This window comes from Felis catus, chromosome D3 (assembly GCF_018350175.1).
Source record: "Felis catus isolate Fca126 chromosome D3, F.catus_Fca126_mat1.0, whole genome shotgun sequence".
Classification (NCBI taxonomy): Eukaryota; Metazoa; Chordata; class Mammalia; order Carnivora; family Felidae; genus Felis; species Felis catus.
In genome coordinates, this window is record NC_058379.1 from 20,976,432 (window position 1) to 20,995,928 (window position 19,497).

Genomic DNA, 19,497 nt, shown 5'->3' on the forward strand with positions numbered 1-19,497 from the left:
ACCTCTAATTTCTGCTCCTTATCTTCCCATTTTTTGTTGTAACATAGAAAGAATACAGTCAGTATTGCACCAAAAAACAGACTGTGCATAAAGTCAAAACAGTCAGACTTTATATCAGGAACAGAGACCATTACTTCTGGTCCATTCAGAGGAGTAGGGGCTTTCTGATGGCTAATTGTTAGGCTCACTCTGTTACCTCATCTTCATGTTTTATCTCTGTTCTAGATGGTTGTGAGATATCAATATCAGTCTGTTGGATAACAATTTTTATTTTTACCATAAACATAGACACTAAAAATTTTCAAGAGAAGAAGAAAATTTTCAATAAGAAGAAAAGTTAAAGGGTGATTTGCTTCCTGTACATTGTGAAAGCATGATAGCATTACCAATGCCAGTAGTATTAGAAAGACATGAGTCCTCTGAGAACACTAAGGATTTGACCAGGCTGATTGGAGATGATTGGACACTTCCACCACAAAGGAATAATTATGAACAACAGATGTCTTAGATTTGTGTATAACATTTCATTTTATCCAATACCTTTGCAGCATTTGCTAAAGTGGGAGGCTATGAGAGTTTTACAGAGAAGTACATGAATGCCATCCCATCCATAGTTGAGGGGGACAACCTGACAATCAATCCCAAGTGCTACACTCCTCAGGCTGACTCCTTTCACATCTTCCGAGATGCTGTCACTGGAGATATTCCATGGCCAGGAATGATATTTGGAATGACCATTGTTGCTGTGTGGTACTGGTGCACAGATCAGGTGAAGTATGTGTGTGGTGTGTAAATATGTTTATGTTGTTCTTTTTCTCCTCATAGAAAAGCATCTAGTTTCTATTTTGTACACATATATACACATACACATGCACAAACACACATCATTTAAAGAGTCAAACACTTCTACAAGTCTTGTTATGATAAATAGTTGTCTGGTGTCCTGCTCTCTACTCATTTCTTGACTCTCAAAAGCAAACATTATTGACTCCTTTGGTTAGGTATTTTGGTATGTATGTTTCTTCTCTAAATCCTTGTACTCAATGCATGGCCTGTGTACCATTGGAGTGAATGTCACCTTGAAGCTCATTAGAAATAACTGTTCTCAGATGCTACCCAGACCCACTGAATCAGAATTTGCTTGTAAATTTGTTCCCCAGGTGATTTAAATAAATGTTTCTATTGATCCCTTTTGGTTTTCCAGTTTTAGGATTTTTACACTGGCTTCCAATAATGAAAGATGCGGGTTTAGCTCTTTCTTTTCTTTTTTTTTCTTTTTTTAATGTTTTTATTATTTATTTTTGAGAGAGAGAGACAGACAGAGTGTAAGCAGGGAAAGGGCAGAGAGAGAGGGAGACACAAAATCCAAAGCAGGCTGCAGGCTACGAGCTGTCAGCACAGAGCCCAACGCAGGGCTCAAATTCACAAACTGTGAGGTCATGATCTGAGCTGAAGTCGGACGCTTAACTGACTGAGCCACCCAGGCGCCCCTAGCTTTTTCAATTTTTTATCTTCAATCCTCCATCTTCCAGTAAAACTAATTCACAATTTTGGTGAGATCAGCATTCAGTGCTACCATTTTTGTAGCTACATAAATATAATCCACAGCTAAACCACATGATATTCTCTGATTGATTTTTCTTTAGCTTTTTCTTTTCTCTAGAATAAATAAGTCTTATTTTTTGTGTTTTAAATTTTCTTGGTAATTATTACTCATTAAACACCAAGCTTTCTGCAGATTGCCTAAATCTCCTTGATGTGTACTTGCAAACACATCAAATATCCTACCAACTCTTTTTCTCATTTTCTCTTAAAACCTTTGGCCTCTCACAAACTGCTGGGTTGTTCTCTGTGCCTAGTGCCCATCCTAATCCAGGACCCCCTTTACTACCATATTTGGGGTTCTCTTTGGCTCATCCTTGGATTATATATCATATTTCAAGTATCCCACATCATCTTCTTTCTTGGTTTACTTCTTTCAGGGCAATTGAATTCTCCAGTAAGTTCCTGAGAAACACAGGAGATACATCTATTGTGAATTTGTCTTCATGTTTGAAGATGTCTTCACTCCAACTTTTCCCAAATTGATCCTCTGGCCATGTACACATTTCTAGGCCTTAAATAATTTTCCAGCCATAAATTACCATCTTTTGACTTCCACCATTGCTGTCGAAAAGCCTGAAGTTATTCTTGATCCTTTGGATGTAACGTGTCTTTTCTCTTGGGAAGTTTATCTTGCCCTTGTCCTCAGTGTTCTGAAATTTCATACAATGTGCTATTGTGTGTAGGTCTTTTTTTGTTCACTGTGATGGACTACTGTGAACAAGTTTAATATAGTAATGGATGTCTTTAATGAATTGGTGGAATTCTTTGATTTCTTGCATTTTGTTTTCCTTTGGAGAACTTCCACTTTGGGTGTTGGTCTTCCTCAACTGGTTTTCTAGTGTTCTTATCTTTCCTCCACATCTACCATATCTTGGTCTTTTTGCTCTATTTTCTAGGAAATTACCTCAATATTATCCTTCAGTTTTTCTGCCTTTGTATTTATGACCCCCAAGATCTTATTTTTGGTTTTCTGTATGTTCCTTTTTATAGCATGTAAGTTTGTTTTGTTTTCTGTTTTGAAGTTTTCTTCACCCCAGATAGTCTCTGTCAAGTCAAACTTAAAATTTCACATTTTGGGATCAATGGTCCAAAATGGACTATCTTGAATCAATGGTCACTTGTATCAGTGTGAGATAATTTTTCTTTTTCTCTGTATAATAAACTGATTTTATCAACATGTCTCCCAAAGAATGTACTCTTTCACTGATTTGTGCAAAAATCTTTATTGTTTATATTTTGCCACTGACCACATGACTTATCTCCTATATTTAGGTGGCCTCATATTCACCCTTAGATCTGATACCCGGACCCTGCTTATTTTCTGACAGGAATCCCCTATTTTACATATAATTTGTATTGTCCCTCCAACTTTCTGCTTCAAGCCTTCTGTCTAAGGATAGTACCTGCTCCCCCAGCACTGAGTGACATTGTTGCTATCCTTAATAGATTTGTGTCTCCAAAGAAAAGTAAGCAGAAAAAGTCATCGCCATTTTCTGACATTCCTTGAGAAGAAAAATGTCAAGAAGCAATGGCATTATGGGTAGAAATCCTGTTTTTCTAGAAAATTATTAGTCAAGAGATTACACAACTTAAGTGGAAATTATGAGATTATATGCATTGAATTTCCCAGGACCACAATATTTTATTCATAACTGATTCATATCTAGAGATGAATGTCTCAAGGTTCTCTTCTGATGGCTGCCTGACTCTGTTGTTTCTATGGCAACGGGCTTGATTTTCCAAATGGACAGTTGATCCCTAACAGTAGAGAGATACTGATGAGTATGTGGCTTATTTGGTGCCTACAACATTAAATGCACAACTTAAACACACGACTTGTGGCAAAGATCAGTAGTGACAGCTTTGTACCTGGACAAGTACATGGTCATTGTTGCAATGCAGCCTAGGAGCTGCAAACATTTTGATAGTAGTGATGGGTATTGACTTCTATGTACCAAGAGTCTTACAAACATTATACCAAATATTCAGAATATCCTACAAGAGATAACCCTCTTAAAGATGAGAAAGCTGAGTCTCACAAAGTCAAATACTCATGTAAGACGAGCAGGGATTAGAGTTCTGATTTTACTCTGAAGCTGATTATTTTCCACTACTCATGATCCCATATCTTATTGTAACATTAATCCTTGAAAAGAGGCACTCCCCTTCTTTGGATCATCCTCTAGTTGCTTCATGACTATGTCATGTTCTTCTGGCAGGTTATTGTGCAGCGCTGCCTATCAGGCAAGAACATGTCTCATGTGAAAGCTGCCTGCATCATGTGTGGGTACCTGAAGCTGCTGCCCATGTTCCTCATGGTAATGCCAGGAATGATCAGCCGCATCCTATACACAGGCAAGCCATTGATTCATAAATCCTCTTTCTTGTATGCTTGAATTCTAAATACTGGTTTTAATATGTATTAAAACCTTGATAAGCTAGAAAACCCATTATGTATGGAAGTTAAAACACAAATCCAGGTGAAGAGAACAGATTTTGCAGAATGTCAGAAGCAGGAAAATTTGGCATATTTGACACATATATATCCAACTAATAAGGAATGGCCAAAGAAATTATTAAATACCCCCTTTATGGAAAATTACACGTAAGGACTAAAGACTTTCTCAAAGTTTTGTCAAATGCTGAAGTTATTATGTTTAAGGGTAAAAAGCAGACTACAAAATATTATCTCAACAATTGCCATAGTTATGCAAAAAGACATTTCTGTCTGGAAAAAGATTAGAAAGGGATAAAAAAACTAAAAGAAGCTAATGTGTTAAGGTGTCAGTATTCTATGGGATTTTTTAAATCATTTTTTGCTATCTGTTGTCATAATATTGTTTAAGTAAAAAAAGAATCAACAAGGTATTGTACAACTGCCACAGTGAAGGGAGGCCTCATCCCACATGAGCAATCACCCCAATAATGATCACAAATGACACTCCTTAGCTGCAGGTAGAAAACACTGAACTAAATGACTAGACACAAAACTAATTTCTATTTTGTTGTTGTGGCTGTTGTGATTGTTTCATCTGGAGTTCTGTGCCTCTGGGAGAATTTATGTTCTTGCAGCTTTTCTGGAGGATGGAATCAGCTCCCCCTAATTGCTCTAATGCAATAGCTGGGCCACATCCCAAAGAGGAGCCCTGCCCCTTAGGTCAGTGCAAGGGGAGGTACAGGTATGAGACACTTAGGAAGTCATATTCTGGGTGAAGAGGGACCAGATCTATGGTATGGAGTTCAAGGTTGAATCTCCAATTTCCAAGCAAATGTCTCTCCTCTTACTTATCATCTTACAACTTGTCTCTATGTCAAATGGATGTAGATCTTACCTGTTTGGGCCCCACTCACTGAACCCACTTATCTGAATTCCCCCCTCAGAGAAGGTGGCCTGTGTTGTACCTTCTGAATGTGTGAAACATTGTGGCATTGAAGTCGGTTGTACTAACTATGCCTACCCAGTGATGGTGCTGGAACTGATGCCTGATGGTAAGAAAAGGTCCACACTCAAATGAATGGAGAAAATGTGATGAGAGTTAGATAGATAGATAGATAGATAGATAATAAGTATAGATATAGATAATGGAATATCATTATCTATTAATGTCAACCTTTAAAAAAAATGAAAATCTGCCAAGTGCAACAACAATATAGATGAACCTGGAAGACATTATGCTAAGTGAGATAAACCAGATACAGAAAGACAAAAAAGCACACAATGTCGCTTATATGTGGAATCTAAACAAGTGGAACTCATACAAGCAGAGAGTACAATGGTGGTTTCCAGGGGCTGGGGTGGGGGAAATGGGAAGATTTCAAAGGGTACAAACTTTCAGTTATAAGATGAATAAGTTCTGGAGAACTAATGTACAGTAGGGAGATTATAGTTAATAAGAATGTATGTCTAAAGTTTGCTAAGAGAATAGATCTCAAGTATTCTCACCACAAAACAAGAAAACTGTAACTATGTGAGGTGACGGTTATGTTAACGAGCTTGATTATGGTAATCATTTCACAATGTATACATGTATAAAAACATCACATTATACATCTTAACTGTATACAATTGTTATTTGTCAGTCATACCTCAATAAAGCTGGAAAAAATATGTTCATGCTGGGACTGCCTCAGAGACCTAGTGTATAAATGGTCCATGAGGAAAGATTATGGTGTAATCCTTAATAATGCTAACTTCCATTAATTCAATTGGCTTCATCAGACATTTCTTGAGCACTTTCCATAGGCTACCAGTCCGGTGCTGAGCCTGGGGAATACAGAGATGAATCAGATATAATTCCTATTAGAAGAATCCTTACTCCTTTAGATTCAAGATTGTCTTCCAAGACAATCAAGAGCATTTAAGTGATGGATTTGTCAATAAAAGAGTTGCATAAACACAAACTTACAAACTCAGAAAACTAGATGTTAATGATTTAGCCTGCTTTCTCTAGACCAGTTATACCCAAATAATATGCCTCAATATATTTAATTTACAGCTATTTATTGAGTGCCTACTATGTGCCAGAGCCTGCCCTGGTGCTTAGAAAACATCAGTGAGGGGCATCTGGGTGGCTCAGTCGGTTAGGTGACCAACTTCAGCTCAGGTCATGATCTCGCCATTTCCGAGTTCAAGCCCCATGTTGGGCTCTCTGCTGATGGCTCAGAGCCTGGAGCCGGTTTAGATTCTGTGCCTCTCTCTCTCTCTCTCTCTCTCTCTCTCTCTCTACCCCTTCCCCACTCATGTTCTGTCTTTCTCTCTCAAAAATAAATAAAAAATTAAAAAAGAAAAGAAAACATCAGTGAAATAAGCACAAAATCCCCTATACCTTGGAACTCACATTCTAGTTTCATGAGATATAAAATAAATGACACATGGGGCAAAAGTAAATTATTAGGATGCTAGAAGGTGATCTGTGTGGTCAGTAACAGAGCAGAGTATGGGGCTCAGGAACAACCAGGTGATCTTATACCTTCAAAGGTCAGCTAATACTTCTTCAATCTTTCTCCTCCCTGACACACATGAGCATTGTCAGGAAGAAGGGAACATGACCCACAAGTGACATCACCCATCCATCTCATTCCACACTTTGTCTTAGGAGTTTCAGGGGCATTATTAATAAGCAGAGGGAAGTGGAGGATGAAGTTACCATAATATCCCAAAACTCTTTGCTTTTCCCAACAAAAACTTCTTTAACAGAACTGCTTACTAGGCTTTTCCCTCTCTAGTTCTCTAAGTCTTCAGGAAGCCAAGAGGTTGTCCCCAAAGAAAGAAGGTACAGCACTGTTCCTCTCTCCCAAATTTAGGTTCCAGCAAATGATCTCTAAGTTTACATTTAAAACTAAAATTCTGTACTGGATCATTCTCAAATCACCAGGAAATTTGCAGGATGCTACATGATGATATGCGTTGACAGGCACATCAGTTGGTAAATGTTCTAGGTGACACTTTTGAATGACTCTGGTTTAGCAAGGCCCTCATAAATCATGGAGTCCAATTCCTAACTAATGTTTGCACTCTCATCTGGCCCCAGGACTGCGAGGTCTGATGCTGTCAGTCATGTTGGCCTCTCTCATGAGCTCCATGACCTCCATCTTCAACAGTGCTAGCACCCTCTTTACCATGGACCTGTACACCAAGATTAGGAAACAGGCATCAGAGAAAGAGCTTCTTATAACAGGACGGTGAGAAAATCCTGGTTTCTGTCTAAAATTTCTCTGGAAAGCACAGAAATACAAGCGAACTAGAACCTTCTCCTTCTTGGGTTCAGTGAAACAAATAATAGAATTCTAGAGTGGGAAAGGGATATTAAGAGGATATTTAATCCAACTTTATTTCTTTCCAGATAGGAAACTTGAGGCCATACTTTTTTTTTAAGGTTTATTTATTTTTGAGAAAGAGAGACACAGAGTGCGAGTGGGGGAGGGTCAGAGAGAGAGGGAAACACAGAATCCAAAGCGGGCTCCAGGTTCTGAGCTGTCAGCACTGAGCTTAACATGGGGCTTGAACTCAGGAACAGTGAGATCAGACCTGAGCCAAAGTTAGATGCTCAACTGACTGAGCCACCCAGGCACCCCAGGGTCATACTTTTAAATGAAATAGTTGCTTTTAAGGGTTTTCAAATGCCTCTGATTGTCTCTTATTTCTTCCTCCCCTCACACTCTCTTCCAACCATATCTTCATGAAACTCCAGTGGTTTTCATGGGGTATAAAGTTTCATGGGGTTAAAGCAGTCTCTAGAAGTTTCCATGTATATCACATGAAGGAAGTCACAGATTAAGTCATCCACACACTACTACAAGTAGTTTATCAACTGCGCTCATTAAGAAATGGAGTATCAAGAGGGGGCACCTGGGTGGGTGAGTCAGTTAAGCATCTGATTTCAGCTCAGGTCATGATCTCATTGTTCCTGAGTTCAAGCCCCGTGTTAGGCTCTGTACTAATAGCTCAGAGCCTGGAGCCTGCTTTGGATTCTGTGTCTCCCTCTCTTCCTGCCCCTCCCCTACTCATGCTCTGTCTTTCTCTGTCTCTCAAAACTAAATAAATGCTAAAAATTAAAAAAAAAAAAAAAAGAAATGGAATATCAAGAGAACCTGACTACCTATGTAAAAGATACTGCTTTGCTGAAGACAGTAACAATCACTTAGTAAATTAAGCATTTGCAAGGAAAATTCCAAGGGCTCACTTGGTCCAGATCTTCACTCTGGACGTTATAGGAGAGGAAGAGCAATAAAGCATCTGTGTTTCTGTAGTAGAGAAAGTGTTGGACCTGAATTCAGTAAGCCCAGGATGCAGAAGTCTACCAATAGGCATATGATCTTGGGTATGAATACCCTTTAAGTCTCTATTTTAAATTAATGAGTTTCTCTCTCTCTCTCTCTCTCTCTCTCTCTCTCTCTCTCTCTCTCTCTCTTATTAAAAGCCTTCTATATCCCAGAATACAAATATGGAAAAGGACATATATGTAAAAAATAATTTCCTGCTTTGTGGGATTTACACCTTTGTTGGCAAGACAGACAATTAATAAATATGTTCTATATCTGATGGCAAAAGTGGCAGGGAGAAAATTAAAGTGAGATTAAATATGGGGGTTACTTAAGACAGGTGTTCAGGGAGTCTTCCCTGAGAAGGTGGCCTTTATGCACAACCATCAGGGAAGTGTGGGAATGAGCCCCATGGCTCTGTGGGGATGGAACAGTAAGTGGTGAATTCTTACAACAGTCATATGTGTGGTGTGAGGACAGCAGGAGTGAGGTTGGCACATACAAGCAAGTGGAAAAGTGATAAGAAACATGATCTGAAAGATAGCTAGAGGTGAAATTATGTAGGGCCATTTAAACCATAACAAGATTTTGGATTTTATTCCACATATGATGGAAAACAACTGAAGATAAGCGAGCAAGAGAGGTACATGACAAGGACAGTGGGTATTATTTATTGAATCCTTATTATACTCTACGCATCATGCTCAGACTTTCCATGGTTTATCACATTTAATTATTACAAGGTTGCAAAAGTTTTGTGAACTTTCAATGAGACACTTGTGCCTCAGTCTCCTGCCCAAATGCCTGTCCCCCGTTTCTCCCAGTCCCCACCTCTCTGTTTCAGATAAGCACAGAGAAGTAATGACCTTTTGCAGACAGTCCAGTAAATTATGTGTGTTTATTCGCACAATAAGTACAGAATATTGAGCTTATTCTCCCTGGACCACAGGACCTATAAAAAGTTTTTTACTAACTCCTTCTACCTGCCAAAGTACTCAGGTAGTAAAATGCACAAATTAGCATTTCTGGCCAATTCACTCAGCATGCTAGGAGAAAGGATATTTTAATTCCAACCTGTGAAAACTGACTTAGTTTCTCTCAAGCTAGGAAAAAAAAAGATCAAAATGGGGATCTGCTTTCTTTATCATACAAATGATCACTTACCATAGAAACAGTGTGGTGTTTTTTTCCTAACTGATACATTACATAAATTGCACTAGAAAATTATTAACCAGTTGCTGACATTTGAACTGTTTTATGGATGGATATTTAACCTCACAGTTGAAGCTATTTACAGAGAAGCAATTGCTTTATTGGCATTTTACTAACCTATGGTCATTAAGCATTCCATGGCTTCATGTGAGGTCAAGGAGTGTGATTTTATTTGGAAAATCAATGAATGGCCACAAGAATCAAGAACTGTAAAGCACAGTGGAAGTGCCAATAATGCTTTTGTTTAATATTTAAATCATTTTGCTTTCTCTCCAGGCTATTTATCATTCTATTAATTGCCATCAGCATTTTGTGGGTCCCATTAGTGCAGGTATCTCAAAATGGACAACTATTCCATTATATAGAATCAATTTCTAGCTACCTTGGGCCTCCAATTGCAGCTGTCTTCCTGCTTGCCATCTTCTGTAAAAGAGTCAATGAACAGGTAAGTAAAAAATCGGAAAACTTCTTCCCTGCTGGAGTGAGAATATTTTCTTTCACTGGTAGGAAAATGCATTCTTTCCACCCTGTTTTTATAACTCAAAGCCCATCTCAATTTTAATTGTATTCAGCTATAATTCCTGATTCTCATTAAAGTGTGTAAATACATAGGGCACACTTATAGTACAGTCTGTATATTTCTTACAAAATATATACATATATGACACAATACTAAGGAACACAAGTTTTGGAGTAAGACTGACAGAATCCAATCCTGGCTCTATCAATCCTTTGATCTTAAGCAAACCATTTGATTCTGTGTAGAATGAAGATAATCACAGTGCCTACTTTATAGGATTGCTGTGAAGATTAAAAGGGATTTATTTTAATTTTTTTTATGTTTATTTATTTTTGAGAGTGAAAGCAAGAGAGAACATGAGTCGGGGAGGAGCAGAGAGAGGGGGAGACACAGAATCCAAAGCAGGCTCCGGGCTCCAAGCTGTCAGCACAGAGCCCAACACGGGGCTGGAACCCACAAACTGTGAGATCATGATCTGAGCGAAGTCGGACACTCAACTGAGCCACCCAAGGGATTTATCACCCCAAAAGGGATTTATTTTAATGTGAAGTGCTTAGAAGAAAACCTACCACTCTAGTAACAATTAAAAATGTTAATTTCTAGGGGCGTCTGGGTGGCTCAGTCGGTTAAGCCTCTGACTTCGGCTCAGGTCATGGTCTCACCGTCTGTGAGTTCGAGTCTGGGGTCAGGCTCTGTGCTGACAGCTCAGAGCCTGGAGCCTGTTTCAGATTCTGTGTCTCCCTCTCTCTCTGACCCTCCCCCGTTCATGCTCTGTCTCTCTCTGTCTCAAAAATAAATAAACGTTAAAAAAATTTTTTTAAATGTTAATTTCTGTTATAATATATGTAACTGATTATTTTGGATCGTGGGCATTTAATCCCTTAATTGTTTCCAACTGTTAACTTTATTATAATTTTGAAATGAAGAATAGGTACAGAGAGGTTATTATCTTATGTGCTTTTCAAATGTTATTTAGTATTAGTAAGTAGTATTTTGGGATTCAGATTCAGGTCTTCCTCCAACTAAAGCTCATGCTTTTAATGTCTATGCAATACCATTTCCCCTTGAACATAACATCTTGATCAGAGGACTAGAGGACATATGTTTCCAAGCCCACCAGCTTCTCAGAGAATACAGATGCTCTTAATTGCCAAAAGCTTAATAGAACTATCATAACTATCTAATATCAACTCTGTAAATTGTGTAACATAAGCCATAGTTCTGTTTATTCTATAAAATAAGCCACAACTTATAAAATCTGTATATAAAATAAAATTCAAGGTAAACTTAAGCTTGGGTCAGAGTGTACAGTAGTGCCCTGAAGTAGTGTCTGATGCAATGAAATTTCAGTATCACTAAATAAACACATGTATTTGTACCTTTTTCTTGCTTTGGTGACTTTATGCTCAGGGTTAGCCATTATTGGTTCTTAATGGAGAAAGTAGGTAGGATGATAATTGTTACCTACTCAAATGAGCTTCTCATCTTTTCTAAGTACTCTGATTTTATTCTTGTTTCTTTTGCAGGGAGCCTTCTGGGGTCTAGTCATTGGACTTGTGATTGGCCTTATTCGCATGATTGCAGAGTTTGCCTATGGAACAGGAAGTTGCTTGGCTGCCAGTGACTGTCCCAAGGTCATCTGTGGAGTGCACTATCTGTACTTTGCCATCATCCTCTTTTTTGTTTCCGTACTAGTTGTCCTAGGAATTTCCCTGTTAACAAAACCCATTCCTGATGTACATGTGAGTACTCATTTTAAAATAAGAGTTCTTGGTGTGCCTGGGTGACTCAGTCAGTTAAGCAACAGACTCTTGATTTTGGCTTAGGTCATGATCCCAGCATCATGAGATCAAGCTCCGTGTCAGGCTCTGCACTGGGCATGGAGCTTGCTTGGGTTTCTCTAAATAAATAAATAAATAAATAAATAAATAAATAAATAAATAAGGGTTCTTTGCCTTCTGGGGTATTAGGAAATGGGCTTCACCCTCAAAAAACTTCACAATGCACTTAGTAGATAAATCTTTATCTTTGTTATAGGATACCAGAAAGAGAGTAATTAGTGTTGCCTAAGAGATTGGAAAAGACTTCACAGCAGAGTTGCAATCTGGCCTGGGACTATTTGGGGATGAGTAGAATTTCATACACAATACAACTACACCAATACAGAGATTAAAAAAAAAAAAGTACATGGTACCAGGTGGCAGGAAAAAGACAAATAGAATGAGATGCCTTTCAAATGGCAAAAAAGTTTAATATGAATATGTCTAATGTTGGTAAAAATGTTGGGGAATGTCCACACTCCAAAATCATTGGTGAATGTATGAATTTCATAATTTGTAGAAAGGCAATTGGGGAGTATTTATCAATTAAAATTAAAATTCTCATACCTTATGAACCAACATCCCCATTTCTAGGAACTTATTGTGTAGAAATACTTCTACAAGTAGGAAATATATATATATAAATTTTCTCTGCAAAGGTTTCTAGTAGAAAAAGATGGAGACAACCCAAATTTCCATTGCTAGTGGAATGGATACACAATAATAGTACACTAAATATTATGCATCTGTTCAAAAACCTGAGGAGCTCAATCATTTCCTTTTTAAATGTCCATGACATGAGTAAGTGGGGAAAAAATGCTTTCAGAATATAGTATTATATAATATCACTTTTTGAAAATAAAACACACACACAAAATGTGTGTGTGTGTGTATATATATATATATATATATATATATATATATATTTGTCTAACAATGGAAAAAATACCTTAAAGCATATACACCACAAACTTTCAATAAAAGGTATCTCTGGGGGAAACATTATAGAGGACCAGCAAATATTAGTCATTTTTTTAACTTAAATACTGCTTATATACTAACACTGTTTGAATGTATTACTAACATGTATAACTTTTATTTATTTTGCATGTATCACTCGATCTTTGCAGCAATAATTATTTGCATATTCCTTTAGAAAGTAGTAAATATTATTTATGGATGGGGAAGCCTGAAACACAGAATGGTTCAAATTACTTTTCTAAAGACATGTCACCAGAAGTCACAATAAAATATTTGTGTTGAATATTGGGAGCTGAATGAAAAAAAAAAACACTAGAAAATATGTTATATTTTTCAAGGAAATATAAATATTAAGCTTTTTATGGCAATAAAAATAATATAATTTATTATTGATTTTTTAAATGTGTCTAAAGGACCAATAAGACCATTTATCTAATTTATGTTTATGTTTCCTAAATATACTGTGAGGTTTGAATTTTCAAAATCAACTGATAAATATCAATAGTCCTGTCAGAGAAGGTCATGAGTAGTGTTGTGGATCTAACCTAGCTGTGCAGTAAAAAGAAATCTCAGGGGATGCATGGAAATATTAATCATATTTGCAGAAAACAATTAAATTCTATAAAGCTTATAACAGTTTTAAAATAATGATACAGTTGACAAAAGCTTGGAGGTTGGCTGGAAAATGGATGTATAAGGGCACAAATTGTTATCATAACTTAATAGTAGTACATAGATATTATCTAAACATGATGGATCCAGAAATGGAGCTAAAGAAGATATTTTAAAAGTTACAAAGGTACCCACTAGACAAACTGAAAGTAATAATAATGCAACTAATAACAGCTGAATGATAAGGACAATGAGTGAAGCAGAGGTATATGTAAGTTAGATAAATATTTGACTTTTATGAAATTATAAATCCAGAAGTAAGAGTTTTAAGAATATTGATTAAGATGGGGCACTGGGTGGTTCAATCACCTCACGGTTTGTGGGTTCGAGCCCTGCGTCAGGCTCTATGCTGACAGCTCAGAGCCTGGAGCCTGCTTCAGATTCTGTGTCTTCCTCTCTCTCTGCCCCTACCCCGCTCATGCTCTGTCTCTCTCTGTCTCTCAAAAATGAATAAAGGTTAAAAAGTTTAAGGAATATTACTTACGAGTGTTTAATAACTACTGGAAGAGTTAAAAACATAAATAATTTTAAATGGTTAGTGTGTTTTTGTGAATTTGTGTGGTAGAAGACTATACATATACTATGTAATGTCATTTGATTTTCTTGCACTATACAATAAATGAATGTACCATCGTATTATTTAAACATTTGCTCCATCACTAATGTGCTTGTCTATGGTCTTTGTGTAGCTGTATCGTCTGTGCTGGGCTCTTCGGAATAGTACAGAGGAACGAATTGATTTAGATGCAGAAGAGAAAAGACATGAGGAAGTTGATAATGATGTTGATGAAGGTAATATCTGGTTTACATTTGGTTTTCATGTAGAAATTCTGTGTACCTGAACTGGTTTCATGTTTGCTTTATTTTTTTAATGCCACTAAATTCAGTTTCTGAAAAAGCTGTTAGATTTATGGTAAACTGAAACTTTAAAATCTTATCTTCCCCAAAGCTAAGATAATTCATTACAAATGAAATATCCCCATTCATCCACCTGTCCATCAGTCTGTCTGTCCATTCAACCATCATTTATCCATGGAACTGTGTACCAGCTCTAACATGAAAATCAATCCAGTGTCTCCTATTCCTAGTCACATATTGAATGTTCAACAAATCAATCTTGATTGATAGTGATTAAGCATCTAGCATCTAGTCCTACCTTTTTCTTCAACTTTTTTTTCTCACTATTCTCTCCAATATACCATCCATTCCAGCCAGGCAGATTTCTTCACCTTCCCGCCATATATACCAATCTCTTAGAATATTTCTACTTCCTCTCTGAGAGAGAAAAAGTTGCCTATTCTTTGACACTAGGTTCTAATTCCATTGCCTTCATTGAAACTTCTCTAGCATCCACCCCCATAGCTCTTTGTTTACCTGGCATTTTTTTTAACTTATTTTATTTTATTTTTGAGAAACACACAAAGAGAGAGAGAGACAGAGAGAGAGAGCACACACTAGTGGGGAGGGGCAGAGACAGAGAGGGAGACAGAGGATCTGAAGCAGGCTCTGTAATGACAGCAGAGAGCCTGATGTGGGGCTTAAACCTATGAACCGTGAGATCATGACCTGAGCCAAAGTTGGATGCTCAACCAACTGAGCCACCCAGGCGCCCCTACCTGGAATTTTTAAAACCATTGACAAAGTTTACCACTTCAGGATATGTTGTCTGGAACTCCACACTAATTGTTTCATTTGATTTGGCTTGGGATCTTCAACTTGAAGGAAGGATAAATGCCTTCTACTGCTTTTGGATTTTTATATCAGTATTCCTGAGTAAGACTGGACTACATAGTTTTCCTTTTTTGTACTTTATCTGGTTTTGGTATTAAGATCATAGTGTTCTTGGGGCATTTAGGTGGCTCAGTCAGTTAAGTGTCCGACTCTGGATTTTGGCTCAGGTCATGATCTCAGGGTTATGGGATGGAGCCCCGCATTGGGCTCTGCACTGGGCTCCACGCTGAGCTCCACACTGGGCATGGAGCCTGCTTAAGATTCTCTCTTTCTTCCTCTGCTGCTCTCTCTCTCTCTCTCTCTCCCAAAAATAGGTCTTAGTGTTCTCATAGAATGAATTGGAGATATTTCAATAAGAGTGGAATGATATCTGCATCAAAATTTTGGTATTTTGCCAATAACAGCATTAGGCATTAGGGGGGCTGGTGAATGTGTGTGTGTGTGTGTGTGTGTGTGTGTGTGTGTGAGAGAGAGAGAGAGAGAGAGAGAGAGAGAGAGAGACTTTTAAACTGATTAAATCTGTGTTTAATCAATGCCTATAGAGCTATTAAAGGTTCCATTTCTTGGTTAATCAGTTTGGGAAAATTATGTTTCCTAGGATTGTGTCTATTTAGTACACACTTTAAATGTAATTACATGAAGTTATTTATACTATTTATTGGCTTTTCTATCCCTACTACCTCTGTCATTATGCCTTCCCTTTTATTCTTTATGTAATTATTTATGATGTCTCTTTTTTCTTGATAAATTTCACTAAAGACTAGCCTATTTTATTTCTCTTAAAGGACCAACTTGGACTTTGTTATTTTTCTCTATTGTTACCCTTCTTTTCTATTTTATTACTTTCTGTCTCATTTGTATACCCTTCCATTTACTTTATTTGGGTTTATTGTTATTTTTTTCTAACTTAAATTGAATATTATTTCATTAATTTTCAGTCTCCCTTCTTTTATAATGTAAATAAGTAAGGCTACACATTTTCCTCAGAGTGATGTTTTTACTACATCTCATTTCTTTTATTTTGTAGAATTTTCTTTACCATTCATTTATAAGAATAGTCTTACATTCACTATGGTTTTTCATGGAAATTTGAACTTGGAAGTATGTGTTAAATTTTCTAATGCACAAATAGCATTGTACTTAGAGCTTTTGTATTTTTGCCAATTTACCTTCAGGACAGACTTTGAGAAGTTTGAGTTTGGGGTCAAAGGGCTAATGCCAATGCAATTTTGCTGTACACTGCCAAATTCCTTTCCATGAGAGTTGAACCATGCTTTCCTAGCAACAATGTGTGAGAGTACCTGCTTCCACGCAGACTAACATAGTATATTGTGAAACTTTTTTTTAATGTTTTATTTATTTTTGAGACACAGAGAGAGAGAGAGAGAGAGAGAGAGAGAGAGAGACAGAGCACGAGAAGGCAAGGGGCAGAGAGAGACAGAGACAAAGAATCCAAAGCAGGCTCCAGGCTCTGAGCTGTCAGCACAGAGCCTGATGTGGGGCTCGAGCCCATGAACTGTGAGATCATGACCTGAGCCAAAGTCAGATGCTTGACCAACTGAGCCACCCAGGCATCCCATTGTGGAACTTTTTAATTGTTGTCACGGACAAATGAGTAGTAGTATTTCAATGTCATTTTTTTTCAAATTTCTCTTTTTTGAGTAAATTTAAGAATTGTTTATTGATGTATGTATATATGTCTGCATGGAGTTGTTGGTAGTCTTTTATTCTCTACTTCAAAAGCCCATTGTACATTAAGGATATTAAACCCTTTGTAGTATAAGATGCAAATATTTTTCCTCAGTTTGTCACTTGTTTTTACTTTGTTTATTGTATTTTTACTTTGTTGTATTGTGTTGTATTGTATTGACATAAGTCATGCAAAAGTTTTCTATTGTTATATAATCAAAGTTATCTATATTTTTCTCAGAGATTCTTCCAACACTTAAGTGTTTGTAAGTTTTTTTTTAAGTTTTTCTTAAGTTTTTATGTATCAGTTTCTTTTATTTTTTTTATTATATGAAACTTATTGTCAAATTAGTTTCCATACAACACCCAGTGCTCATCCTAAAAGATGCCCTCTTCAATGCCCATCACCTACCCTCCCCTCCCCTCCCCTCCCCTCCCCTCCCCTCCCCTCCCCTCCCTTCCCCTCCCTTCCCCTCCCTTCCCCTCCCACCCACTCACCCCCCCCATCAACCCTCAGTTTGTTCTGTTTTTGTTTTTTTTTTAATTTTTTTTTTCAACGTTTATTTATTTTGGGGACAGAGAGAGACAGAGCATGAACGGGCGAGGGGCAGAGAGAGAGGGAGACACAGAATCGGAAACAGGCTCCAGGCTCCGAGCCATCAGCCCAGAGCCCGACGCGGGGCTCGAACTCACGGACCGCGGGATCATGACCTGGCTGAAGTCGGACGCTTAACCGACTGCGCCACCCAGGCGCCCCTTGTTCTCAGTTTTTAAGAGTCTCTTATGCTTTGGCTCTCTCTCCCACTCTAACCTCTTTTTTTTCTTTCTTTTTTTCCTTCCCCTCCCCCATGGGTTTCTGTTAAGTTTCTCAGGATCCACATAAGAGTGAAAACATACAAAAGAAAAACTTAAAAAAAAAGTGATTGTAATCATCCTTTACAGTCATCTGTACTACATTGGCAGGGATATTATTTCCCATGTTTTGTGATCATTCACTTATCTTTCTTTGTTTCAGATAATCCTGAGGAACCTCATGGATGTCTCAAGAAGGCTTATGACTTATTCTGCGGTTTGCAGAAGAAAAGCCCCAAGTTGAGCAGAGAGGAGGAAGAAGCCCAGAAAAAGAAGTTGACAGACACATCTGAGAAGCCTTTATGGAGGGCTATAGTGAATGTCAATGCCATTCTTCTCCTGGCGGTGGCTGTCTTTGTCCATGGGTATTTTGCCTGAACTCTATCTAAGCCACTAAATATTTATTAAGCAAAGGATAATTTTATTGATTTTTTCACTTTTAGAGTTTGTTGTGTTTCAGAAGGGAGATAATTTCAAAAGGGATGAAGCAGTGGGTAATTTTATCATATGAGATGACTAGACTATAGACCTGATTTTTAGTTTTTGTTTTTCTTTTGCGTCAATTAAAAAAAGAGTTGATAATTTAGAAAGCCAGGGAGCTGACTCTATATTTTTGTGTAAACTAGAAGCATGGTGCCTAAATTTTTTTATAGCTCACCAGGTAGATTTCCCTACCTTACATTTGCTTTCTACTCCCGAGATTTCCATGTAGAAGGAATGCCTCTCCCAACTCTGCCTCACATAGTAACCTCCTCATCTATAAAACAGTGACCTTTTCCTCTCAACTTCACTTCACTGACCTCAAGGAAAATAGGAATATTTCCTAAGAGCTGAGGGGAGGTGAGCTAGAAATGTCTGTTGTAAATATTTTTATGAATTTACTGGAAATTATTACCTTATGTCTTAAATAAAACCATCCCAGTAAATGTTAGCATATTAAGCCATTGATTTCTTAAGCTACTTTATAAAAATATAATTCACATACCATAAAATGCACCTACTTACAGTGTACAACTCAGTGTATTTTAGAATATTCACAGAGTTATTCAACAATTACCACAATCTAATTTCATATACTAACATTAATTTGTTTATTGACATTGTTATTTGGGAATATATATTTCTCTGTATTTCTGTGTTATTTTGACATTCTGAATGACAGTTATCTTTTTGTAGGATTATATGTAGTTTTAAAACACACCTTTTTAGAAGTAAATCAGCACATTAAAATGTTTTTTAAAAATTGCATAAGAAACATCTATCATAGGTTTGAGTGGAAGAGAGCCAAAGCATAAGAGACTCTTAAAAACTGAGAACAAACTGAGGGTTGATGGGGGGTGGGAGGGAGCGGAGGGTGGGTGATGGGTATTGAGGAGGGCACCTTTTGGGATGAGCACTGGGTGTTGTATGGAAACCAGTTTGACAATAAACTTCATATATTGAAAAAAAAAGAAAGATCTATCATATTGCTACAAAATTCAAACAATTCTTTGTTCTGTAGAATTAAATATAATACTCTCCACTGACAATCTATCACTCCCATCTACTCCCACTAACTTTACAGAAGAATAACTGTTAATAGTTTAGAGCATATGTTAAAGTAATTTTTCTATTTTTACACATATTTTCACACTCTGCAGTCTTATTCTATAT

The 19,497-nt window shown here is 37.3% G+C and overlaps 1 protein-coding gene and 1 long non-coding RNA gene across 2 annotated transcripts in view; one reads left to right on the forward strand and one right to left on the reverse strand.

Moving 5' to 3' along the window:
• Positions 1–10,369, reverse strand: part of LOC123381303 — a 28,844-nt gene extending 18,475 nt beyond the window's left edge. The window contains exons 1-2 of the long non-coding RNA XR_006588146.1: positions 9,962–10,369; positions 5,692–5,869 (exon numbers count right to left, since the gene is read on the reverse strand). This is a non-coding gene — a long non-coding RNA (uncharacterized LOC123381303). The remainder of the gene's footprint in view (positions 1–5,691; positions 5,870–9,961) is intronic.
• Positions 1–18,250, forward strand: part of LOC101100420 (solute carrier family 5 member 4) — a 39,339-nt gene extending 21,089 nt beyond the window's left edge. Inside the window, exons 8-15 of the mRNA XM_003994827.4 lie at positions 549–769; positions 3,825–3,960; positions 4,987–5,094; positions 7,137–7,287; positions 9,856–10,024; positions 11,626–11,841; positions 14,262–14,364; positions 18,008–18,250. Of these exons, the coding sequence (XP_003994876.3) occupies positions 549–769; positions 3,825–3,960; positions 4,987–5,094; positions 7,137–7,287; positions 9,856–10,024; positions 11,626–11,841; positions 14,262–14,364; positions 18,008–18,222 (1,319 nt within the window). The 3' untranslated portion in view covers positions 18,223–18,250. The remainder of the gene's footprint in view (positions 1–548; positions 770–3,824; positions 3,961–4,986; positions 5,095–7,136; positions 7,288–9,855; positions 10,025–11,625; positions 11,842–14,261; positions 14,365–18,007) is intronic.
• The last annotated feature ends 1,247 nt before the right edge of the window (positions 18,251–19,497 follow it).